General features: G+C 41.4%; 1 protein-coding gene across 1 annotated transcript; it reads left to right on the top strand.

Moving 5' to 3' along the window:
* The first annotated feature begins 322 nt into the window (after window positions 1–322).
* On the top strand, window positions 323–25,858 carry cfap58 (cilia and flagella associated protein 58). The gene is made up of 18 exons (XM_061803790.1): window positions 323–467; window positions 580–851; window positions 936–1,084; window positions 1,220–1,370; window positions 1,462–1,656; window positions 3,467–3,604; window positions 3,860–4,019; window positions 6,338–6,420; window positions 6,528–6,719; window positions 9,195–9,356; window positions 10,030–10,176; window positions 10,358–10,498; window positions 16,975–17,198; window positions 20,311–20,419; window positions 21,002–21,106; window positions 21,524–21,643; window positions 24,485–24,609; window positions 25,476–25,858. Exons 2-18 carry the CDS (start codon window positions 597–599, stop codon window positions 25,576–25,578), a joined length of 2,559 nt encoding a protein of 852 aa, XP_061659774.1. The 5' UTR covers window positions 323–467; window positions 580–596; the 3' UTR covers window positions 25,579–25,858.
* Window positions 25,859–27,433: the final 1,575 nt, after the last annotated feature.

The raw sequence follows: 27,433 nt of genomic DNA, 5'->3' as shown, positions 1-27,433 counted from the left end.
CTCTTTACCTTTAGCAGCAAGGCCAAAAAATGTCTCACATCACGTCATGACTCTTATCCATGATGACAAGTGTGGAGCGCACGGATCAGATCATACAGACACCCATTTCATGTTGACGACCTCAGTTGTCTTCAATACTTCCATTTTCGCATCAACCAACAAGGCTGCCAGTTGGGAATATTCCACTCCACTCCGCGTCCATCAGTTCTCGTCTTTTTTATATGCATCATATTCACGGCTCGTTTGATGTCACGATCCAGCAAAACAACAACGCCGCAACTTTGCCGGCACGCAACGGAGGAACGTAACTTCCTTGTTCCGACGTGACATCAGAATCAAGCCCTGGGAGTCCGCCTGTCAAATTGTTCTCGCGAGATTACTCGTTGCACGGCAACTAACATCAACCGCAGTGAACGACCCCGTTCCGTACACTTACTTTATTTTCTCAATTTGAATCAAATATTGTGGTGAGTATTATTGAGTTGAAGGATTTGATTACATAGTTGTCATTTACCATTATTCACAGGGGCTTATAAACTATATTTCTGAATATCTGTGTGTTGTCTGATGTAAATTCAGGTCCAACTCTGTAAGAAATGGCTGAGTCATTGGAGGAGTTCCAGCTGGTCCTCAGTGAGCTCACTGAAGACCAAGAGGAACCAAACATGAGCAAGATCCGTGAAGAATATGAAAAACTTCTCAATGCACTGACCAAGTCCTACAACAACGAGAAAAGACTCATGTCCAAGTGTAAGGAACTCAGTGCAGAGATGGCCTCAGCCTCCACCAAATTTGAAGCTGCTCGCAAGGTGTCTCAAGATGATGAGGCAACAATGGCTTCATTAAAAACGGTACAGATTATACAGGGGTTCAGTATATCTACATACGTGGATTTAATCAATCCACTCACCTAAAACGTTCATTAATATACTCAGGAATTAGAAAAAGCTTGGAAAATGGTGGATGCTGCATACAGTAAAGAGCAAGCCAATATGGAGATTATCAAAAATTTACAAGAAGAGGTTGCCAATTTAACGCAGTTAGCAGAACAACAAAGTATGGCCTCCGCTAACCAAGATCAGAGGTGAGACCAGCCAACAAACTCTTATGGTTGTAAATGCTAGTATGTTTAAAAATAAAAATTCGATGGTGTGCCGGAGCATTGTGATTTTACTGTGTAAGATAGGAATGTGGCTGAGTGCAACAAATGTATTTTCAGTGATTTACTGAAAATGATTGAAGATTTGACAAATGAGCGTGACCGCCTGCTGACAACGGTGGAGAGTCTCCGAGAACAGTTGAGCATCGCCAGTGCGAGCAAGCATAAGGCAGAAACTCAAAGGGAGGATGCCTTGAACAATATTTCTCAGGTATGTGGGTGTGAAATTTCATGAAATGTACTAAACCATGCATCTTTATCATCCGACATTGTATATGGGCTGAATTAAATCCTCTTTCCAGCTCCAGCATGAGATTCAGCTTCAACAAAATGCAATTTCCCGTGAGCAGAGGTTAAAAGAAAAAATGGAGAAGGAGTTGAATGAGCTGAGCATTGACATGGAAACTAAGGTTCGAGAAATCCAAACTCAAAAAAAGGATTTACAAAACTCCAAAGATGAGCAGCAAAGATTAGCGCAACAACTGAAATCGATGAAGGTAATTATCACAGATTCCCAATTAAACGTATGACTTTCACTGGACCGTCCAGTGCGTGGTTGGAGTCAAGTGTTCCATAGTTTCCCCGTTGTCCCCGTTCTTGAAGTCAACCAATGCTGAGGTACTGTCCCTTACCTCCATTTAAAGTTTTGAAGTGCAATGCAAACCATGACGTTGAAAACATTGAGAGCCTTGAGAGACCTGCTACACTGACACTGAGAAATGGTCTTGTCTCCCTCTCACCTAGAGGTGACATGCTTTGTCCCCGTTTGTGTTCCCTAACTCTGCTCTTACACTACAAAGGTGAGTGGGACTGAGATCATTGGTTTGACCAAAGTATGCCTTCCATTTCCGAGGTCTGGTTTTCAGGTGTCCATCACCACTTTACACCTTACAGACAGGAGACTCTTTCCCCCCACCTGGGTTGTTGTATGCTTTCCACTTCAGTCACCGCAAAAGCCACCAGTGGACTGGCAGTATGGCGGACTTCTCTCAAAACAAATATCCCACTTAGACTCACTTGAGTTTGGTGTCCTTTCAGTACAGAATGTTGACATTCTCATCCATGTTTTTTTTTTTTCTGGGTTTCTAGTTAACTAACTAACTAACTAACTAACTAACGTAATTTCTGGCCGACAGAGCGCACCTGATTATAAGCCTCACTCAGTACTGGACACGGTAAACTAGTTGCCAGCCAATCGCAGGGCACATGGAGACAGAGAACAGTCACACTCACAATCACACCTTGGGGCAATTTAAAGTGTGCCATTAATGTTGCGTGTTTTGGGGATGTGGGAGGAAACCGGACTGCCAGGAGAAAACCCACGCAGACACGGGGAGAACATTGCAAACTCTACACAGGCGGGTCTGGGATTGAACCCGGGACCTCAGAACTGTAAGGCCAACACTTTCCAGCTTATCCACTGTGCCTCCTAATAATCAAGGCATGCAATAATTCGGACACTTTCACAATTTCATGCATGTTCTTTCATAGCTCGGAAAAAAACGGCAGTAATTAATTAATTAACTAATTAATTTTGCTGTCTGCTTTTCTGTGAATGCAAAATGGCTGTCTTGTCCTGGGACTTTATCTCAGAGATCCCTCCGGAGCATTTGTTCTCAGCTGTTGTCACACCGAGACCCGGAGTTTAATTCACAACCCACTTTAATATCCAATGAGAACAATCAAGAGAATGTATTTTTCAAAAATACCAGTTCTTGCCCCAGTGACCAGCTGCTTGGCCAGTCAGTTTCCATTAGCTCCCTCAGGAGTCCCATAGGTCATAAAGACGAAATTGGCGAAATCCTTCTTTAGCTTGACGCCCTCCCACATCGCTGGAGTCCAGCAACAGGATTGGTGGTTGCTGCAATGACAGCCACCGACCACTTTACAGCCATAGTTCCGGTCGTCTGCCTCATCAGTGAAGGTCCAGAACATGGTCAACTCACACTCAATATCCCGCGCCTCCTGTGAAATGTAGGCGATGTTCTGGAGGGGGAGGTGGAGTTGACACTCTTTCTGACAAGGGATTTTGCCTGATGTTCCAAGTAGACCCTCACAATACGTTTGGGGCTGAATTGTAGTTTTTTTCATGTTGCCGGTTTGCACATGTATGGTTGTGTCTTTTTCATTGGTTAAAAATAAAAAGGCCATGTACTGGTGGAATGTGGTTATCAACATCCCATTCATATAATTAAAACACTTATTAAAAAAGACATGACTGGCATGACATGGAATTTCCCAATGGCTGAAAGAAAATCCACAGTTCAAGTGGCTTGCATAAATGAATCCAGTTTTGTTTTCGAACAGATTACCATGGAGAAAATTGCCAAGGATCTGGAACAGTTGCAGATTAAAACCAACAAGCTGCAACGTGAACGAGATCAACTGGTATCCCTCAAAGAACGCCTCTTTCTGGAGAATCAGAAGAATTTAAATGAGATTAAGGTGAATAGAACACAGCTATACATGAATCACACAAATAATTATGCTCTTTACAGTACCTGATGTCTATGACTCTGTGAATTATAATGACAACTACTTAAATTGAACAAAACAAGTAATACAAAGACAGAATAAAATAGAACTAGCCTGATGTCTAACAACAAGACTTTAACTAATTATCTCACAAATGACACAAAACAATAGGGTTTGATGATTTTGGTCATACAGTAGCCCGGAAATGTTTTTCCTTACTGCCAGTTGAAAGAAGACATGGTGAATCAGATGCGCCATGAGATTTCCAAGGAAAGAAAGATGAAAGAGGCCACCCAAAAGAAGTTCCGTTTAATGGAGGATCAGAAAGCTGATGTGGAAGTGCAGAGAGGGATTCTAAAAACTCGGATCACCGGTCTAGAGAAAGGTATGCAAGCTGACTTTGTCCATCTAAACCCAATCACAGACTGATAGGCTGGTGGACATAGCATGTGTTCCCTCCCAGCCACAGGCATTGTATTCAAATCTCCTTGATGCTCATTGGTATTTACCCGAACGATGTGTGTAACACAGTTTCAAAAACCATCTGACAAAAGTGATTCTTCAGCTATTCAATTCATATGACGTGAGCACGAAGCTGCTCTATATTGAACACAATCAAGATAAAGCCTTCCTTCCAAACAGGAACTCCTGGTGCAACATAAAATCACAAGATGAACAATAACACGAGTCTTGAACGATGGTGGTACATCGGAAGATAAGCTTTAAGGCAGGTTTTTTTGTTGTATAATTTGAACAAAATTTTGGTTATCGATTGATCTTGTTCCCTTTCAATAAATCGTGTTCCAGGGTGCCTGATGGATTTTTTTTAAAATGCTATATTTTCCCGCGACCCTTGTGAGGATACGCGGCTAAGAAAATGAATGGGTGGATCGATGGATCATACATTTTCCCCTGGCAGCATGTTTTTTTATACAATGATATATTTTCCCTTTGCGGCATGGTGGAGCAACTGGTTGGAGCGTTGGCATCACAGTTTTTAGGTTCAAATCTGGGCTTGCCTGCGTAGAGTTTGCATGTTCTACCCGTGCCTGTGTGGGTTTTCTCCGGGCTTTCCGGTTTCCCACATCCCAAAAACATGCATTCATTGGAGACTCCAAATTGCCCCATAGGTGTGAGTGTGAATGGTTGTCCTTTCTATGTAACTTCCGATTGGCTGGCAACCAGTTCAGGGTGTACCCTGCTTCCTGCCCGAAGATAGCTGGGATAGCCTCCGGCACTCCTGTGACCCTTGTGAGGATAAATGGCTCTGAAAATGGATGGCTAGTTAGACGTGTGCATTTGAGTAAGGGATAGTTAGCAACATGGTGCATTTGTATTCTTAGTTATTACTAAAACAGCGGCTGAAAATTTATCGACATGACATGCACATGACTGTATCACGTGTCTTGGTTATCAACTTGCCTCATGTTCCTAAGAATTAGTTTGTTCATGATGATTATCTGTATTTGTGTAGGAGGTAAAAGTGTTTTTAGAATGAAAAACCTATTGAGCTCTGATCTCATAAACTGACTAAAAAAATCTAACCAAAAATCAACTTGAATCAAAACCCAAAAATCAAATCAAAAGCATAGTAAGGTTAGGATATCATAGATAAAAAGTAATATTTGGCATAAATAAGTAACTCGAATCTGGAAAAAAAGTAATGCTTTTGACAAATTCAAACGTGACACGGGCCTCAACCCCAGTTAACAGACAGAAGATCATTTTTGAAGGATAAATGTCCTCTTACCTTATCATTTGTTGGCCAGCCGATGTTCTGTCTGTGAACCAACACCTCAGTCCGAAATCACGTCGGGGTCCCCAATTGTTGGAGGACGCTTTTTTTCCTCCGCGTGTTCATTTAATTTCGGGTAGTGAGAATGTTGGTTATACAAATAAAGGCTGGAGACGATGAAGAGTTTCTTTGAAGAATTTACTTACAGAATATTCCGGGCACTTACGAGTTACAGACAATAGCTGTAGAGAGCAGATCAGAAGTGCGAAGATACAGAGAAACTACACATCCTTTAGCTTATCAGAAGGGTGAAATATGAGTGGTATCAAACCTGTGGCGTGCGATCGGGGCTTTCCACTTAGACAAAGGGTTTATGTCTCAACTGGTTCTAGCTGGCAATGGATTATTACAAAGTGTCCAGTATGCAGTTCATCAATGTTAGCATACGTGCAGAGAAGCGATCAAGGACACATCTGGCTACAGAACAAAGCTCCACTGAGGACGTGAGGAAATTATGGGGTCATGACTAAATATGGGCATAAGACATACTTCATGTCAAAATGGTTACCTGAACATTTCGACACTGACAAATTGGTCTCATATGTTACGACTGTCAAAGGTTTCCTGAAATCACAAACATCTTTTGATTCCTCCAAATGGGGCACGGCACATGAGACCTTTAGCTCTTAAAGTCTCATAGCGGATAAATCACTGTGGTGCAGGCTTTCCATCATAAAGTGTTTCCGGTGAAGTCCCTTATGGAACTTGATGTATGAGTTTCGGGACAATCAGAAATTGTTTTCAACCCAATAAAAGAGCTGTTCATGTTTTCCCCCTCTTTTTTTTTTTTTTTTTTTTTTTTTTGTTTGCAAATCGGTGGTAAGTTAATTCACTGCATAAGATGTGTGTTCAAATTGACAAACTACAGCTGTAACTGAACTCTGCTTATCCAACTGATCCTTCTGCAGAGTTTGATGGTGCAAAAAAACAAATTGAAGCTGACAAGAAAGCAATTTCTGACCTCACCAGAGAACGAGACATGTTGACTAAGGTATCGACCTCATTTTTTAATTACACGTACGTCTTACTTCTCAACCTTTTACACCATGTCTACATTTAATCATGCCCTTTTACATGTTTCGGTGATCCCGTTCAAAGAGTGTGGCCAAAGCTACTGAGGAAACTGAGATACAGGAGTGCCTTGTGATGGAACTTGAGAACGACAAAAGTGTTTTACAGCACGAGATTACTTGTTACTGTCTGGAGGCCCAAAAGCAGCGTAAGATCATCCAGGAACTTGAAAAGGATCGTGACCGCTACATCAACGAAAACAACAACCTTTTGCAAAAGGCAGGTCATGTGTGACTCTTGACTGTTTGACACTCGAGCTCAGCTTCCCAAAAATATATTTGGTCAATGCTGTAAAAAATACATTTGCCTCTTCCTTATTTCTGATTTTGTTTTGAGTATATTTATCACACTTTAATGTTTGAGATTATTACACCTATTTTAATATCTCACAAACGCACCCAAATAAACATTAAATGTAGTTTCTAAGCTATGATTGTATTTGTTAAGGGAAACATTTCCAAGCATTTCTTTTTTTGTTTTTTTTTTTAAACCTGACTTATTCAGATGCATCGCCTTGTAGAATGGTGGCTCTGAGAGTTACACACCCTCTGCCTATGTTTATATTTATTATTATAATGATGTTTACTGAAAATGCAGCCAGACAGAAAAGGGTTTGGGTCGGAGAGACAGAGGGATAGACTGGAGAAGGGGACTAGGAGTGAAAAACACAGGAGAGCAATAATGACACAGTTTAGATAGTTGAACATAAATAACATTATTACAGTCATTTATTGGGAAGGGGAGACACTCTGGGTTAGAACAGCCAATAACTAAACAAAGACAGAAAAAAGGCAAGATAGGATGTGGGGAAATGAGCTCGGCAGTATTACTGACGGGTGATGGGGTGGGATTCTTAATTAAATGAAATCTAACTGGGGAATCTACAGGAGAACAATGCAAAAAAAAGCAAAACAAAGGACAGCCAGTCTTTGGTAAGGGGTGCTGAACTTGTGATGTTAGGGTGGAATGAGCATGTGCCGTGACAGTGTGAGAGTTGTGAATCTCTGTGACGATTTCTTTGATCCAAGTGTGCCATCCTTCATATTTATTTTGAGCATGTTGGTCATGTTGGACTTGTTGGACTCATTGTGTAGACCAACACAGGCAGGCGGTTCGACCTTCTGGGTGGTTGACAAACGTGCTCGCAAGGGATGGTGGGGAAAAAAAGGGAATAGAACAGAAAAAGGTGCACTTCAAGTGCAGTGGAATTGTTCGCCATGGTGTCAGGGGAAACCCCCTGACGCAATTCCTTCTCAACAGAGACTTGTTTGTAAACTGCAATAGGGTAGCTTCTGGGAGATGGCAGGTGCTTCGTGCGGTCCATGCTTGGCAGTATGGCGGGGAGGTTTTGGTGGCTCTCAGCCTCAGCCACCTTGTGGTCAGGTGTGGGGCTCACAGACAGAGAGAGCTAGAGAGAGAGTAAAAGGAGATCATGATGGGGGACAAAAGTGGCGGACTGAGGCTTTAGGTCTCACTCAGTTTTGTAGGTAGGTCTTCCTCAGGTTTAGGCCATGGTGGTGGATTGGGCCAAATTTTCTCTTCCTCAGGTTCAGTGACACAAGAGCTGCTCGTTTGGTTCGCGACCCCAGTAGGATATGAATGGGAACCTGGACCAGGAAATTTGTTACGTGTTAGAAATACATAGATAGTGAAAGACATTGGTTATTTCGTGTAGTCTTGACCAATGTTCCCTCTAAGATGAGCCCTCTAAGTGAACCAGAGCCCGACATCTTTTTTTTTTTTTCAATTTTTTTTTTTTTAACACGGAAGCACACGGTCTTTAACAACAGCTGCTGCTCAGCTTACTTCTACTTCTTAGTTTACATGACACCGCCGCCCTCCGCTCTTAAAGGGGTACACTCATAATTACAAACAGAACACACACAATTTTATATCTGCGGCCATGACTGGTGGACCACACCTGTAACTTTATATCTGCGAGCATGACTGACCACACCTGTACATTTTTCAAAAGTGAGTGACTGGAGTGAGTCACATCTGTTAGCTCTTTGAGGTCAATGCAAGATATGTTCACCTCTTTTAAGATGGCCTGTAGTGCCTCACGTGTCTCCCCCAGGACAGCATTCTCCTTTTGAAAATCTCTTCAGTTTGGGTAATACCTTGAGTCTAGGGGTGGAGTCTCCAGCTATGAGGTCATAATCCATGTCTCTTCTCAAGGTGAAGCTTGACGCTAGCTGAGAGGCTATTTATTTAAATAGCCGGTAACTGATGAATGATTGACAGATTGATGGATGGTAATCATGAATAATAGTAGAGTGGTATATTTGTAGAGTCTTGAATATTAAATTAACAACATTGATTACATGCATAATATTTAAGAAATGCCTCTCTTTTATCCTTGGACACAACCACTCAGTTGAGCTGCTTTATTCCGGACTGACTGCACATCCACACTTGACACTACTTCATAGGACGCTACTGTCACGTGACGTGGGGAGGCACGACAAACAGTGATACGATACCGTGAACACGACAACAATGATGTCTTTCAGCATTTTATACAAATCCTTTTCTTGGACCAAAACATACCTAAGAGTCTGTTATTTACATTGATACATACACACAGTGCTGCCACGTAATTCCATGGTCGGGACCACACGGTTTCCAACAACACTCTTCTGTATACATATTATAAGATCTGTAATGTTCTGAATCATTTTCTTGTTTTAAAAGGTGCAACAAAAAATAAATGAGATTGAAACAAGCGAGATGGCGATCCATAACTGGAAGAAGAGAGTCACAGAAGAAGAGTGCAAGCTCAAAAGGAAGGAGGACCTACTGGATTCTATGATAACCGAAAGGAACAAATACAGCAAATGCATTGTTGATGCTCAGGTATGAACAGTGGTGTAAGTTTGAGTTCAAAGGTGTTGGTGTGGTGTGGCGGCACGGTTTACTCAGAAGCCAGAGAAGTTTTTTAAAATCTAGCTTCATGAAAGTTAATTAATTCCTTAAACAGTTGGAATAATGTACACTCTAATAAATATGTTTCTCCAGCATTTTTCTCAACTTTTTATTCTATTGTATTTACTTAGGCGGCATGGTGGCGCAGCTGTAATGCGTTGCCCTCACAGTTCTCAGGTCCAGGGTTCAATCCCGGCCTGTGTGGAGTTTGCATGTTCTCCCCGTGCCTGCGCGGGTTTTCTCTGGGCACTCCGGTTTCCTCCCACATTCCAAAAACATGCAACATTAATTGGACACTCTAAATTGCCCTGAGGTGTGATTGTGAGTGCGACTGTTGTCTGTCTCCATGTGGATAGTTGTTCGTTTTTATGTGCCCTGCGATTGGCTGGCAACCAGTTCAGGGTGTACCCTGCCCCCTGCCTGTTGACGGCTGGGATAGGCTCCAGCACTCCCACGACCCTTGTGGGGATAAGCGGCTAGGAAAATGGATGGATATGGTATGAATGTAGTTCACGTTGCTCTATTTGCTCAGCTGTCCATTACTGCCTTTCTTTCTTTACATGTACTTGTTTCTGCAATTGTTTCATATGTGTCTCTACCCCAGGACACCATCGCACAGTTGAAGATAAAGATGAGGGCATTGAACAACCAGAATACTCAGTTGAAGGATGAGATCGAAGCAAAGGAGTTGACCATTCACAAAGATCAGCAGCACCACAAGCGCTTAGTGCGCGATAACGATAATCTCAAGGTACCGTCACGCCACCTGTTCGCAGTTTTTTTTTTTTTTTTTTTATAAATTGGAGTTTCAACAATGCCAATTTTGGAAGCTCATTTCTTTGCATTAGACCATTTTTTTCAGCTGAATTTTATTACTGCTTGTATTAGCGTTTGTTCATGCTGTGCTGTGCTCCCATTATGTTGAATTCCAGACAGAACTGAAGGCGAAAACTCAGCAACTGGATGAAGAATTGCGACGTGTTGAGTTACAGAAAACAGAACAAGAAAAACTTCAGAAAATTATTGCTGACAAAGAAATTGAAAATACGCAACAGAAAAAACAATTGGATCAAGTAAGTAACACAAAACATAACGAGGATTCTAAATCCACATTAAAAAAATATACTGCAAAAATAAACAACAGTAACTTGAATGTGAAAATGTTAAAAGATCATTTACCACATTGAGATATGCAAGTATTTTGGAAAAGGAATCATTTTCTTTAGGATAATGTCAACAAATACTGCCCTGCCATGCTTTGGAAAGAAACAAATAATATGCAGAACTGGAGAGGTTCTATAAGGAGGAATGGCCAGATGAGATTTTTCCGTTTATAGACGGAATTCTGTCTTTTTAAATTCCATAGGTAAAAAAAAAAGTTTCCATTTTTCTGCAATATTCCGACCGTAACCCGTGCAAAAATCCACACTCGTTCATTTTCCGATCTGATTTTTGCAAGCAAGGCGGAAAATGTGATACGCGTCTGTTGTTTGGTCTAATGTGGAACAGGCAGGTAATGTGCCCATTTGCAAGTGAACGCAATGGCGGTGCTAGAGAGGAAAGACACTTTGCGAGTGAAAGGAATTGATAGAAATGTCCAAAATAAGTTTTGATGGGATTGGATGGAATGAGAAATCAGCGATACCGTTGGAAAGAAGGAAGTTACCACTCTGTTAAGAGACTTCATTCGCAAAATCGATCGACCTGGTAAAGCATTGTGCATGTGGTGTCACAATCCTATTGACTATGGATCAAGAGGTTTCAAGGCATTGGAAGTTCGCGCGAAACGACAAAAACACGTCAAACAATTGGAAGTAAGGAAGACAAACTTTTCCATTGCTGGTACATTCGGATGTCAACCCAAGGCCAACAAACCTTATGGACTTCATCCCATGCTTACTTCCATTACTCCTGGTACTGAGAGGCAAGATCTACCGAAACAACCAACCCCAGTTGCAGACAGGGTCATCAATAACGAGGTGACATTTCAGAAACAATTACTTATAAAATGTCTGTATTAATATTTATTTACAAAACATGACATTAATAATTGTTGTCAAATTCATACATTTCAATCATTTACAAAAACAAGAAATGAAAACGTTTTTGAATGGATACGATATACACGTTATGAAACCACGCTTGCATGCTATAATGCAAATCTGAATTCAATTTTCTAGTAGTTTACTTAGTTGAATTTGTATTTGAATTTGTAATTTTGGGGTGTAAAGGTATGCACCTAAATAATAAACGATCATATTGTGTATATTTTGAAAACAGAATAGCATTTATTTATAGTTGTACTTAGACGATTTATAAAACTTGCACGTTAAAGTTGGTGATCATCCTTTGATCATGCTTGCAGCCCGCAGAAGCCTGGCTATTTTTCAGTCTTTTTTCATTCAGTCAAATCACATGCCTGAATGGCAGAGGATCCCCAAATCCAGGTGCGAAAAGCTTGTTGCTTCGTTCCCAATACATTGATTATGTCAATCAGATACTTAAATAATGCAAATACAAAGAATTTATTTGATTCAGAATAGTTAACAGTTAAACAAAAGATAATGAAAACACCATTGGTGTCACGAAAGGATGGATACTGGACCCAAGAGCAGGCGCAGGCCGAGAGCTTGTGATGAACCGTTTAATGAAAAGGGAAGTGGATATAGTCCTTGAGAAAAAAATGGCGGGTTATTGAGGCTGAAAATGCGCCCCAGGCAGTGACGAGGAAAGTCGGGTGGCCTGCCGGCGGGGTGGCAGAAATCAGCTTGGTGACTGACACGGAGGAAACACTGACGACAAGGATAAACACGGAGGTCAGAACGATGACAGTGATTTGTGTAGCTTACGTGCAGACTAGGTAGCCATTGCACCACTGGGGAAACATCAGTACTCTGGAGAGGATTTCTGGCATCAGGCAGGCTCAAAATGCAGGGGGATGTGAGGGCTGCTTTCTGAAAGTTGTGTAGCCAAGGAAGGTGCTGGAAAGAGAGACAGGAGGGGTGAGAGAGGGTGCAAAATGCCACACAGGCTCCAACCCTAGTACGACAGGGCGTCGCATGACAATTGGCAAATCTGAAAAAAAAAAAATACATTCCAGCTGGATTCACATGACACTATGCTTACATTAATTTCACAATTGTGATATTCAAATTTTGGATTCTGATTTTCAGTCACAAAACTAACAAAGCAATTATCAATTCATGTTCATCTTTGCTGGCACGGTGGGGCAACTAGTTAGAGCGTTGGCTTCACAGTCCTAAGGACGAGGGTTCAAATCCCAGCCCCATCTGTGTGGAGTTTGCATGTTCTCCCCGTGACTGTGCGGGTTTTCTCTGGGCACTCGAGTTTCCTCCCACATCCCAAAAACATGCATTACTTGGAGACTCTAAATTGCCCATAGGTGTGATTGTGAGTGGGGCTGTTATCTGTCTGTGCCCTGGAATTGACTGGAAACCAGTTCAGGGTGTACCGTGCCTCCTGCCCGTCGACAGCTGGGATTGGCTCCACCACTCCAGCGACCCTAGTGAGGATAAGAGACTCAGAAAATGGATGGATGGATGGATGGATGTTAATTGTAATGATTAATGAGAGACGAGAAATAAACATACCGTGGGCACAGAAAGTATTCAGACCCCCTGAACATTGTCAGTCTTTGTTATATTGTAGCCATTTGCTGAATCCTTTTTCACTTTTTTCCCTCAATGTATACAAAGCATCTCAAATTGACAGAAAAATGTAATTGTTTAATTTTTGGCAGATTTATTGAAAAAAAAAAATGAAATACCACACAGCCAGTATTCACGCTCTTTACTTGGGTGCTGTCCTTTTCTACTTATCATCCTTGAGATGGTTCCTCACCTTCACTGGAGTCCAGTTGTGTTTGATTATACTGATTTCACTTGATTAGGAAATCCACACACGTGTCTGTATAACACCTTACAGCTCACAGTGGATGTCAAAGCAAAGGAAAATCATGAGGTCAAAGGAACTGACTGAATAGCTCAGAGACAGAATTGTGGCAAGGCACAGAGCTGGCCAAGGTTAAAAAAAAAACACCTGAAAGACTTTAAGATGATGGAGAAAAGATTCTCTCGTCAGTTTGAGCCCAAGATAAAAAGAGAAACCCAAGCACTGCTCATCACCAGTCCAATACAGTCCCAATACTGAAGTATGCTGGTGGCAGCATGTGGGGCTTTTTTTTTTCAGGCGCAGGGACAGGAAGACTGGTTGCAATCAAAGGAAAGATGAGTGCGGCTAATTGCAGGGAAATCCTGGATGAAAACCTTCTCCTGAGTGCTCAGGAGGTTTCACTTACCAACAAGACAGTGACCTCAAGCACACAGCAAAAATAATTAATTAGTGGCTTCAGGACATCTTTGTGACTGTTCTTGAATGGCGAGACAGAGCCCTAACTTAAACTGAACATTTCTGGAGAAACCCTTAAAATGGCTGCCCACTCATGTTCACTGTCCAACCTGACGGAACTGGAGAGGTTCTGCAAGGAGGAATGGCAGAGGATCCCCGAATCCAGGTGTGAAAAACTTGTTGCATCATTCCCAAAAAGAAGCTCAAACCTCAAAATGGTGTTTCTACTAAATCCTGAGAAACGGGTCTTGAATACCTACTCTTTTTGGACATTTTTTAATTTTTTTCTTTCGTTTCTTTATTTTCTTTTTGTTCTTTTTAAATTAATCAGCAAAAAATTCAACAATTCAGATTTTTTTTTTACTGTCAATATGGGGTTCTAGGTAAATACAGTATTATTGAAGAAAAAAAATGATTTAAATGGTTTGAGCAAATGGTTCACTTTTATTGTCCCTCATTAATGTGCAAACAGCACTCCATATTGATCGAAAAAGAAAGGAATTGTTGATTATTTTTTTTTCCACATTTATTAAAACAGGAAAAACTAAAATTTCACAGCCATAAGTATTCTGACCCTTTGCTCAGTATTTATTAGAAGCACCCTTTTGAGCTAATACAGCCATGAGTTTTTCACACCTGGATTTGGGGATTCTCTGCTATTCCTATTTCCAGATCCTCTCCAGTTCTCTCAGGTTTGATGGTGAACATTGGTGACCAGCCATTTTCTGGTCCCTCCGGAGATGTTAAGTTGGGTTGAAGTAAGGGCTTTGGCATGGCCATTCAAGAACAGTCACAGTTGTTCTCAATTCACTCCTTTTTAATGAATGTGCAAAAATTTCAACAATTCAGTTTTTTTTCCTGTCAATATGGGGTGTTGTGTGTACATAAATGAGAGGGAAAATTATATTTTGAATGATTTTAAAAAATTACTGCAAAATAGCCAAGAGTGAACATTTTCTGGGGAGTTTTCATGGGGTTGCACACTGTGTCTGCATAATATACAGTTGAAGCCACAAGTTTACATACACTGTAAATACACATATTTCATTTTTGTCACTCTGTCTGAAATCGAATCATACTAAATGTCTCCCGTGTCAGGTCAGTCAGATCACCAAAATTACTTAATATTGTTAAATCCCACAATAATGAGATGGAAATTTTTCTTTGAGAGGTTTATATTCTTTTCTTTGAGGTCAAAAGTTGACATACACAAAAAAGTACTACATCTTTACAAAAACATGGGGAAGCCCAGATGATAAGGTCATGGCTTTGGAAGTTCCTGATAGGCTAACTGCGAGTTAGTAGGCACACCTGGGGATGTATTTAAGCCCACACTCTGCTTCCTTGTTTGAAATGATGGAAAAATCAAAATAAATCCCCAGGAAATCAGAGAGAAGCGTGGAGCTCCAAAAGTCTTGCTACTCCCTGGGTGCAATTTCCAGGTGCCTTATACACAAGTAAAAAGATCACGGGAATGTCTAGCCATCACACCACTCAAGAAGTAGACGGGATCTGTATTCCAGAGATGAACGTTTTTTGGTCTGAAATTTGCCTTTACCTTGTAAAGATGCTGAATGAAGCTGGTAAGAAAGTGCCATTAACCACAGTGAAACGTGTCCTGCACCGAAATGGGCTGAAAGGCCACTCACCAAGAATGAAGCCATTGCTGCAAAAGAAACATGAAAACCCAGATTACAGTTTCCAAAAAGACACCAAGACAAAGATGATAACTTCTGGAGACGTGTCCTGAGGTCTGATTAAACTAAAGTGGAGGGGTTTGGCCATAATGACCAACATTACATCTGGATGAAACGGGGGTTAGCTTGTAGACCTGAGAAGACCATACCAGCTGGGAAGCATGCAGGTGGCAGCATTATGTTGTGGGGTGAGTCACCTAATTGCTTTAGGATACAAAGAACATGACTTGAATATCACTGTTGCAATGACACACAACCCAGTCACAACCCAGAACTTCACATGGACTGTATCTTAGCCCTTTTGCAATACACATAAATAACAATATGGACATTGTATAGTAATAAATGGAAGTAAAGAGCAATGGTTAGCTCAATTTTCTAAAACCTGTATTTAAAAAGAACACTGCAAAGAATTATGGTACCCAGCGGGATCTTTGAAACTTTTAAATGTCCAGTAGATAAATAATAAAACTCATAATTAGCCATTGCTTTGCAGATTTAATCTATTGCAAGAGTTTTCTGGAACTGTGATTCCATAAAACATCAAACATAAATTAAGATGCAGAAAGACAACTTAACGTCTACTAAATTTTTTATCCATCTACCATCTTCCACCGCTTTTGCGATTTGGGCACTTAAGTCCCCCAGCAGAATGATGGAGTCCCCAGAGGGAGCGCTCTCCCACACTCACTATAAGGACTCCAAAAAGGGTGGAGACTCTGTAATGTTGTTTAGTGCATCGGCACAAACAACAGTCAGGACCCATCCCCCAACCTGAAGGCGGCGGGAAGCTACTTTCTCATCCACCGGGGTGAACCCCAGCATACAGGCGCCGAGCCAGGGGACAATAAATATACCCACACCTGCTCCGCCCCTCTCAACGTGGGCAACTCCGGAGTGAACAGAATCAAACTCCTCTCAAGAGGACCGGTACCAGAGCCCAAGCAGTGGGTAGATGCGAGTCCAACTATATCTAGTCAGAACTTCTTCACCTCACACACTGGCTCAGACTCCTTCCCTGCCCGAGAAGTGACATTCGATGTCCCTAAAGCCATTTTCCGTAGCCGATGATCAGAGCGCCAAGGTCCCCGCCTTCGGCTCCTGCCCAGATCACATTGCACCTGACCTCTATGGCCCCTCTCACAAGTGGTGAGCCCATGGGAAGAGGGACCCATATTACGCTTTTAGGCTTTGCCCAGCCAAGCCACATGGGTGCAGGCCGCGCCTCCAGAATCTCCCCAACGAACCCCACCTCCAGGCCTCCAGAGTGGAGCCCCATTGACCCGTGTCTGGGTGAGGGAAACCGGAATCCATTTCTGTATACTATCAGGGGGTTCTTTTGGCCATGCTTTGTCTGGTTCCTCACCGAGAACCTCTTTGCCATGAGTGTCCCTACCAATGGTGTGAAGCCCCAGACAACTTAGCTCCTAGGATCGGGACACACAAACCCCTCCTCCACTAAATTTTGTTTCTGAAATTTCTAGGTGATCAGAGAGCGGGACAACTTGGGTAAGCAACTGCTACAACGCAATGAAGAACGAGCTCTGTTGTATGAGAAGGTTAAGATCCAGCAATCAATCATCAGCAAGAGGGACTTTCATCACAATCAGCGGATGGAAGACATCCGCCTCCTCAAGTTGGAAATCAAGAGGCTCATGCGCGAAAAGAATATCTTGGACAAGACTGTACCCAACACAGATGAGCTAAAGTAAGAAAAAAAGTAATTGTTGAGAGAATCTGTGAAAGAGCAATAGTGAATGTTTTAGCCACGCTGATTGTCTTTAATGCCTACAATCCCAAAATAACACACTGTTTATAATTATACATGTTTTTTAATGGTCTACAGCAGTCTCTCTTGATGTCCTTTTTTGTGCTGTCACTCAGCAATCTCTGTTAGACTGGCATTCTCACCCTACGTCAGCAGGAATCAGCTCCAGCAGTAGAAAATTGAACGAATGACTGATGCAGAAAAATCCAACGACAATTATCTTTAAATAATTCTTTGTAGTTTCTTCAAATAGTTGTTCAGCTGCTTGGTACTATGAGAAATTCATCAAGCAGAAGCAGAACTCTCCTATGGAGGATATGCATGTGATGTCATGGGACCACGTGACTTTGTTTATGCAACCATATTGGTAGGCAAGCTGCAGAAGAATCCTGATGCGATAGCGTAGGTTTTGGTTGTTTTTGTACATGTTCCTTTCTTTTTTTCTACATAATGGTCACCTTTATACAAGACACTGGATCCTTTGTCACTGCCACTGTCAATTGTTTTACACATTTCTGTATACGCTGTCTTGATTCCAGATTAAGGATAGAGCCACATGTAATACAATTTTTATTTTTGAAAGTCGCCAACATGTACTGTAATATAAAATCATCATATCATAAAATGTCAACTCTACTAGCTCTTGCCTAGATGTACTTACTTTCTATAAAGAGATCACTGCAAACACGGCTGGTACTGGAAGGCTGCCACTTTTTGGTTGTTTTATCCTGTCTATTAGGACACGCAAGCATGATTATATTACATTCTGTAATATACGGAAAAAACAGGAGTTAAAAAATTCTTCACTGTGATAAAACAACAAGTATCTGCCTCCCAAAGCTTGGCTACTAATATGGCGTCATAAACAAAAAATCACGTGGTTTTGTGACGTAGCTGCAAAACTTCCATAGGCAGTGCCGTGCAAAGGTGTGGTGGTGCCCCCATGGCCAATGTTTCCCTTTTGGAAACTATTTGTCAACAGGGGGTTATAACGGAATTTCACAATCGGAAAACAATGGTTGGGGGGGATTGGTGGGTTGCGTTTCCCAATCGTAAACCATTTGTCAACAGGGGCTAGGAGGGTGGGTGTTTCTGATGACGCTTCATGATTGTAAACCATTCGCCGACAGTGTACGGAGGTACTGACAGTTGGAGTTGTTGAAATTAAACAATCACTGTCTTCATTCACACTATGATTGAATGGCCTCCATCTAATTGAGATGCCCACCTTATTTGGATACCCGGGGCAACAGCTCCATCAGCCCTCAAACCTTAATCATACAATTTATCGCAGATATGCCCAGCAGATCATTTCAAACCATGGACTCATTTTTTCGCACGATCATTACTGCTCTATATGACATGCAAACTACAGTGAAGAAAATAAGTATTTGAACACCCTGCTATATTGCAAGTTCTCCCACTTAGAAATCATGGAAGGGTTAGAAATTTTCATCGTAGGTGTATGTCCACTGTGAGAGAGATAATCTAAAAAGAAAAATCCAGAAATCACAATGTATGATCTTTTAACGATTTATTTGTGTGATACAGCTGCAAATAAGTATTTGAACACCTCTTGGTACAGTAGCCTTTGTTTGCAATTACAGAGGTCAAAATTTCTGTAGTTGTTCACCAGGTTTGCACACAGTGCAGGAGGGATTTTTGCCCACTCCTCCACACAGATCTTCTCTAGATCAGACAGGTTTTTGGGCTGTTGCTGAGAAACACAGAGTTTCAGCTCCCTCCAAAGATTTTCTATTGGGTTTAGGTCTGGAGACTTGCTAGGCCACACCAGAACCTTGATATGCTTCTTACGGAGCCACTCCTTGGTTTTCCTGGCAGTGTGCTTCGGATCATTGTCATGTTGAAACACCCAGCCACGACCCATCTTCAATGCTCTGACTTAAGGAACGAGGTTGTTCCCTAAAATCTCACAATTCATACCCGTGGTCATCCTCTCCTTAATACAGTGCAGTCGTTCTGTCCCATGTGCAGAAAAACACTCCCAAAGCATTATGCTACCGCCGCCATGCTTCACGGTCGAGGTGGTGTTCTTGGGATGGAACTCATCATTCGTCTTCCTCCAAACACGGTTAATGGAATTATGACCAAAAAGTTCCATTTCCACTAAACTTTCTCCCATGAATCCTCTGTATCATCCAAATGGTCATTGGCAAACTTAAGACGTGGCTTGACATGTGCTGGTTCAAGCAGGGGAACCTTCCGTGCCATGCATGATTTCAAATCATGACGTCTTAGTGTATTACCAACAGTCACCTTGGAAACGGTGGTCCCAGCTCTTTTCAGGTCATTGACAAGTCCTGTCATGTAGTCCTGGACTGATTCCTTACCTTTCTAAGGATCATTGCAACCCCACAAGGTGATATCTTGCATGGGGCTCCGCTCCGATTGAGTTTGACCATCATGTTTAGCTTCTTCCATTGTCTAATTATTTTTCCAACAGTGGACCGTTTTTCACCAAGCTCCTTGGCAATTTATCTGTAGCCCTTTCCAGCCGTGTGGAGTTGTACAATTTTGTCTCTGGTGTCTTTGGACAGCTCTTTGGTCTTGGCCATGTTACAAGTCAGAGTCTTACTGATTGTATGGGGTGGACAGGTTTCTTTATGCAGCTGTCTACCTCACATAGGGGCATCTGATTCCGGATAATACATGGAGCAGAGGTGGACTTTTAAAGGTGGACTAACAGGTCTTTAAGGGGCAGAATTCTACCTGATAGACGGGTGTTCAAATACTTATTGGCAGCTGTATCACCCAAATAAATCGTTAAAAAAATCATACATTGTGATTTTTGATTTTTTCTTTTTAGATCTCTCTCACAGTGGAGATGCAGCTACAATGAAAATTTCAGACCCTTACATGATTTCTAAGTGGGAGAACTTGCAATATAGCAGGGGGTTCAAATACTTATTTTCTTCGCTGTACATATTAGAGGAAGGAAATATTAGATTAGATTGGATTAGATTAGATTAAAGAAAGTTACTGTTGACCATTGTGGGACTAATAAAGACTATCTGATATTGACATGTTGTAGACGAGAGCTATTTTCCCTGCAAAGAGAACTGGCAAGAGAAAGGACAAGGAATGGTGTCCTCGAGGAACAGTTAAACCCCATAAATATTCATCGATGGAGGCGACTAGAGGTAAGAGCAGTAATACCTCTATTGGCTATTTTGAAGGAATTATGTTCGTAATCATGGTTATTGATATTTCCTTTGATAAAACAAAAGGACTGCAATTGACTTTCATTTTCAGCATTTTGTGTCATCACTTGTCTCCAACAAGGTGAGGAGGGTGTTGGTTTATGTATGGAAGTAGGTATTTTGGAGCCCAAGGCTGGCAGCAAAGAAGGGCCACTATATATACACAACTATAAAATGGATTTTCATTGGATTGTGATGATATATCGACACTCCTGAAAGAAAAGACAATCATTCCATTGATGTTTGGTTCTTGTGATGTCTGCTGATCTTTCACAGAATATCTTGATATCAAGCATGACGGCAATTTGAATTTTGTTGTGACTTTACGGAGACATTTTCCTCAAAATTGTAGCCTTTCTTTCAAATTGTTTTGAACTTCAGAGGTTTCCCTTTATTTTCTTTATGACAATGTACACAGTACATTGTACATTTGCGGTATGAAATGTAGTGGATTTCAATGTTTGATCCCCAAAAGTTTGTATAAACCATTCGTTTGTTTTAATTATTATTTTTAAATTTCAGGGCAGTGACCCCTGCAAGTATGAACTGATCCAGAAGGTACACACGTTACAGCGACGACTCATCAACAAGACTGAAGACTTCGAAGAACAGGAATTCTTATTACAGGTGACATTATTGGTTTGTCTCCCTGAAGTGGTTGAATTATCTTGTCTTTTGTACACACCAGTTTATTCTCATGTCTGTCTTGACAAAATCAGTCTGGATTACTGCATACATTCATCTCTAAAATTGACACATTGGCCTCTGCCTTTCTTTATAAACATGCAAAGTGTTATTGGGCTCACTCCACAGGTAATAAGATCATTTAGGTTGGGATGCAAGGACTTCAGAGGTCCTACTGCTCATCACTTTAAGAATAGCAATTGGAGCGATTCGGATTTCAGATCACTGACTGGATCTTCGGGTGATGATTATGACGAACTGTAGCTCAGCCTGTTTTTGTGTTTTTTTTTTTTTTTTAATGATCATTATTTTTGCTAAATGTTTTATTCACATAAAATTTCATCCTCTCTGTCAAAACAGGAAAAGGAGAAGCTCTATGTAGAGCTGCAACAAATTTTGGCTCGGCAGCCAGGTCCAGAGGCACTTGAGCAGCTTCAGCATTGCCAATGGACATTAAGAGAAAGGACCAAAAAGCTCATGGTACCAATGCGTTTTTCTTGTACAGTACTTCCCTGTCATCAATGACATGTATCATCAGTTTTGCCAGTTACCTTGAAAAAAAAAATAACTGCTACTTTATTGATTATTTAATTCAAACGAAGTTGTAGTTGATTACAAGCTCTTTTATTAGTTACATTCAACAGCTGTAATGTATCTTAATCAAAGTAATCTTACTCGAGTAAAAACCAAAAGAGCTTCACATAGCAAGTTAATAACATCTTGTTGTGGAAATAAACAAGCAACAAAAATCATTCACTGTGCACAGGTATAACCTTTCAAACACCTTTTACAAAGGAAAATTACAAAAAACAATGTTGTGACTGTGAAGCTATGCACTTCCATGCATTTTTATTTCATGAAACCATAACCTTGTGTTGTTTTATCTACAATACCTTCTCAGTTACTTTTTCCACAGGGCAAGTTACTTTGGGGCTTGTCATCTGTAAAAATTGCTGTAAAAAAATAGCCAAAAGAGCTTTGTTAGCGTTGTGTGACTCATGGACACAACAGTAATGCACTGTGACTTAATCTGATTACTTTCCTTGAGATAGTAAAGCATTACTAGTTACCAGTGATTCTAATAGTTATTAGTTTGATGACTTCAACAAGCAGCAGCCCATTTGTCCAATGGCATTTTGACAATTACACAGAGTGCTTTCTTCAAACAGTTTATCAAACAAAGGACTCCATGGCTTCGCTGTTGCCACACTATTTGTTATTTTCCTTCCTAAAAAGTGTATTTGATTGTTGTTAGACTTCACTGAGATCACAGAGGTGTGGACAGAAGTCCATGACTTGGATTCGACTCATAAATTTGATGACTTTGTACTCAATTTGACAATAATGTAAAAGACTTGAAACTCGACTTGGACTTGAACAGCAATGAATGTTTTGAAGTGCTTGAAGAAGAGAATACTTGGATAGAAGAACCTGAAGAGAATACTTGGATAGAAGAGGCTTGGAATGCTTGGAAGAGAATATGCCTCCCAAATCCTCAAAACATGTTTGCATTAATAGAAGACTCTAAATTGCCCGGAGGTGTGGATGGGACTGTGAATGTTTATATGTGGCCTCTGATTGGCTGGGGATCAGTTTATAGCTACTCTACCTCGCGCCCAGAGTCACCTGGGAAGGGTGCCAACATCCTCGTGACCCTAGTGAGGATAAGCAGTATGCGAAATGGATGGATGTAGCATGTCTCGTCTGCACTAAATAGCTCATTTAATGTGGCTTCAAAAAAATAGTTTGGGGCGGACCACGTAATCGGTCTCTCTCATAAGGTAACAAAAGATCCACGTATGAAATGTGTCGATGTGCGCATCGCCCAGCCAACAATGTCTCGATAGTGTTCATCGCGTACTGCAGCGACTTTGAACATACCCCTAAAAGCAACATAGCTAGGCTCCACCTCCTCCTTATATTCCACCATGGGCTCCGAAACTCAGCCACACCGGCTGAGGCGCCGCGTTCGGCGGTCAGAGCTTCTGCGAAGGCTGCGCGTCGGGTGGGATGCGGTTTGGCTGTGATCGGATATCATCTGAATATGGCTCGAAACAATCGTGTAATATTGCCTGAGGGCTCGAAACAATAGTGTAATATTGCTCTGGTAACTTCACTCGGTTGTGTGGTGTTGTCCTTTCCGAAAAGAGCTTCGGTGTCAGAAGGGGTGTAGGAAAAATGCGATTATCTCTGTTGTTCGGCTTCCATAGTAGCAGGCACTGCGCATTTTCAACAGAGGACGCCAGTAATATGGCGACCACTTGGATGTTGAGGGACACTCATTTGCGCAACTTTGTGCATGGATGACGCGCTCTCCGCTCACTTTATTTTTTTTCGTATAGACATTGAAGTGAATACTGTTATATGTATTTTTCATTACAATATCTATTTTCGAATGTTTATGGGGATGACACCTGGGCTTTAAGTAACTCATTACTAGCATTGCTGTGTACACTATATTCCTATATGCATTTATTTTCACTCACTGTTATGAATCTATATGATTTAATACAATTTTGGTCTCCCTTTTGCAGCTGTAAAAGCTTCAACTCTTGTGGGAAGGCATCCAATAAGATTGACAACTGACTTTATCGGAATTGGTGCCCATTCTTTGTGAGGTCAAACACTGATATCGGACGAGAACATCTGGGTCCACTCAACTCGGGGGTTGAAGGCAGAACGATGTTGAGGACAGTCAATTTCATCCATACCAAATTCTCTAATTCATGTCTTTATAGACCTTGCTTTTGGCATTGGTGCACAGACATTTTGGAAGAGGAAGGGGCAATCACCAAAATGTTCTACTGTTCAAAATCTTGTGGTGTAATGAAGTATTCAAAGTTCCTTTCATTGGCACTCAGGGGCTAATGTTTTGGACTGTTCTAACTTTGTCGTTTGGAGATGGCCCCTTCGAAACAGATGAGAAAGTTTTATGTTAAATGAACACGACTAGCTAGCATGATCTTGACCTCAATCCTATAGAACATTTGATGAATTAGAGTGGAGACTAAGAACCAAGTCTTTTCGTGTGTGTTACCTCACAAATGCACTTCTGGAGAAATGGTCACGAATTCCCATAGATACATTCTTAAACCTCGTGTAAAATCTCACGAAAAGAGTTTACACGATGACTGTAGAAGAGGGACCATGTTTTATTAAATCCCTTGGATTAAGACATGTCTTTCAAATTCAAACCTGAGTCGAAAGCAGGTGAGCAAATACATTTGGCAATGTAGTTTATCACTGATGCCACGATTCCTTCAATTCTTTTCAGATAAAATGCAGCAGTAGGTTTTACAAATCACTCTTTCCATTCCACAGGCACTGACTGCAGAGGTGAGAGTGCTCGACTTAAAGATGAATGAGTACAAAAGCGAGAATCAAAAGTTGATCAATGAGCTTGCAGACCTTAAAAAGAAGTACTTCAATCAGAAAAAGTTACAAAGGTAAGATCCATTAAGTATCCTGCATTCCGTTTGATCTCATGGGAAGAAAAACAAAAGTGGCTCGCGTGCCAGCGCTATGGGTCCTCGGCTTACGGTCCCAACAGACATCAGTTCGAGGTTAAAAACAGAATGACTGCACAGCGGTATTAAACGACGTCGTCACAAGGCACAAGAAAGCACGCTGAGTTACTGCCGGGAGGTGTTTTAGGTAAAAATGTACTGACGATTATGACCTTTAGTGTAAGTTTGTGATGGACTACGGTAAATTCTGACTTCCATACGAGCTGGATGTATGTTGGGGCTTTAATACCAGACCTCTGTCGTGAACCGCGGACGCCCACGTAGAAAACCCTGCAGTAATTCAAATGCAATTTTTACGGGTACTGTATTTATACTTTTGTATCTGTGTGCAGTCCCGATGATTAGTAGTCACGACAGTTGTTTGATTGAATGCAAACTTATATTGGACCAGATATCATCACTTGGGATTTAGATATAAAAAATGATAAATTATTTCTGCACGATGGAACAGTTCAACGAACTCACATTACCATCTCTAAACAAAACAACAAATGTTCATCTGTTTGGTTTCTTATTCTGGGAATCATTGGCAGTCCCCCCTTAATTACCTAAGAAGAAAAAGAAGAAAGAACTAGAATCTAAAAAAGAACATGCATTTATTGGAGACTCTAAATCGCCCTCAAGTGTGATTGCGAATGCGGATGGCATTGGCTCCAGCATTCCTGGGACCCTGGTGAGGATAAGCAGCTCATAAAATGAAAGGATTCTGTCATCCAAATAAGCTTTTTCCACATGGATAACTGAAGTTACCTGCAATGTAATATATTTGCTCTGTCTCATCTCAGTGACAAGTCCAAAACCAAGGGGGAACAGTTGGTGCTGCCTCAACTCATCAGTAAGCCACATTTTGCTGGCGGAGGCTTCAAGTTGGATGAACTTTTCAGATGACATATGAACATATTTCAAAACACAGGGTCATTTTTTAATGGAGGTGACTATCGTTAATCAAATTTGCCTCAGGAAGTCCACACGACACTATCCTCAAATGCCTTCAAACACAATCTTGAAACTTAAGCCCTTGAATGTGTGAAAATCCAAGGACAAATTATGTATCCCGATTATGGTTGACAAATATGTCGTAGATACAGTTGAAGATAATCTTTAACACATTGTCATAAGACTATTTTAAATTTGATTGTATTCTATTTTTAGCATGAATGACTTCACGTTTATGTGTGTGTATTCAAACATGCAATTTTACAAAATTCTAAGGATTTGTGTTATTATGTGCTAATATTTGATTAAAAGTACACATTCAGTCTTTTCATGTCTTTTTGTGAGCCTTTTGTAAGTTTTGTTAGTTTAGGAGACAAACGCAGGGAAGATAATGTTGGTAACTTTTACACATGGTTAGTCCCCATGTCGGAAAACGGGAACGACCAATCTTTACAAAAGTTCACCTGGTATACTCAACATAACGCAAAATAACTGAAAAAGTCTTTTGAATTGAAGGTGAAACATCTCGTAACTTCCATATGGCGTTGCGAAAGCCCCACAATGGCAAAATGAAGTCGAGCATGTTTGATATTTTAGTTAGCTTCTGTGTAGTCTAGCATATAATTGAAAACCCTGCGAAACAGCACCTTGGCATCAACCAATAGGATTTTATCTTGCAATGGTGCCTCACTTCCTTTAGTTGCCGTTGTTAACATTTATTCAGGCAGCATGGCGAAGAGCGAGTGGATGCAAAGCAACACTGGCATAATGTCTACATGCAAACATTATTGCTAATACTGGCTAGCTACAGTACATAGTGCTACGTTGCCTGCTTTCTAGCAGAATTGAAAGTATGTGAACATTCCCTAAAGCTCTCCTTTAAAGCCTGGATGTCATCCCTATAAACATTCTAAAATAGATATTGTTGTGAAAAATACACATAACAGTATTCACTTCAATGTCTATACCAGTAAAAAAAGTGAGCGGAGAGCGCGTCATCCATGCACAAAGTTGCGCAATTGAGTGTCCCTCGACATCCAAGTGGTCGCCATATTAGTGGCGTCCTCTGTCCTTGACGTCATCGTCACTTCCGCCGTTGAAAACGATCAGTGCCTGCTATTATGGAAGCCAAACAACAGAGATATTCGGATTTTTCCGACGCTCCTTCTGACACCGAAGCTCTTTTCAAAAAGGACAACACCACACAACCGAGTGAAGATACCGGGGCAATATTACACTATTGTTTCGAGCCCTCAGGGCAATATTACACTATTGTTTCGAGCCATATTCAGATGATATCCGATCACGGCCAAACCGCATCCCGTCCGATCCACTCCCGCGGCGGAGATGAGCCATCGCGGCTCATCGCAGCTGGCCGGTGTGGCTTATGACAGAGCCGAGCGGTGCTGCTTTAGTCACAGTCGAGCCCGGGCGCTTTATGCGCGCACGCGACTGAGTAGCGCATTCTCGGCTGGGTTCTTCAGAGCCGCCCCCGTCGCAAAGCCCGACGCGCAGCTTTCGCAGAAGCTCTGACCGCCGAACGCGGCGCCTCAGCCGGTGTGGCTGGGTTTCGGGGCGTGGTGGCATATAAGGAGGAGGTTGAGCCTAGCTATGTTGCTTTTAGGGGTATGTTCAAAGTCGCCGCAGTACGCGATGAACACTATCGAGACATTGTTGGTTGGGCGACGCGCACATCGACAGATTTCATACGCGGATCTTTTGTTACGTTATGAAAGAGACCGATTACATGGTCCGCCCCAAACTATTATTTTTTTTAGTAGCTGTATGCGCACATCAACGCATTTCA

Source organism: Syngnathoides biaculeatus, chromosome 18, assembly GCF_019802595.1.
Source record: "Syngnathoides biaculeatus isolate LvHL_M chromosome 18, ASM1980259v1, whole genome shotgun sequence".
NCBI classification, from domain to species: Eukaryota; Metazoa; Chordata; class Actinopteri; order Syngnathiformes; family Syngnathidae; genus Syngnathoides; species Syngnathoides biaculeatus.
The sequence above is the reverse complement of the archived record's forward strand: the minus strand, read 5'-3'. Positions and strand labels throughout refer to the sequence as shown.

Coding starts and splice junctions, on each gene's coding strand:
- cfap58 (XM_061803790.1), top strand. CDS start 597: ATGGCTGAGTCATTGGAGGAGTTCCAGCTGGTCCTCAGTGAGCTCACT. Junction 1,657..3,466: donor AACAACTGAAATCGATGAAG/GTAATTATCACA, acceptor GTTTTCGAACAG/ATTACCATGGAGAAAATTGC. Junction 17,199..20,310: donor CCCAACACAGATGAGCTAAA/GTAAGAAAAAAA, acceptor GACATGTTGTAG/ACGAGAGCTATTTTCCCTGC.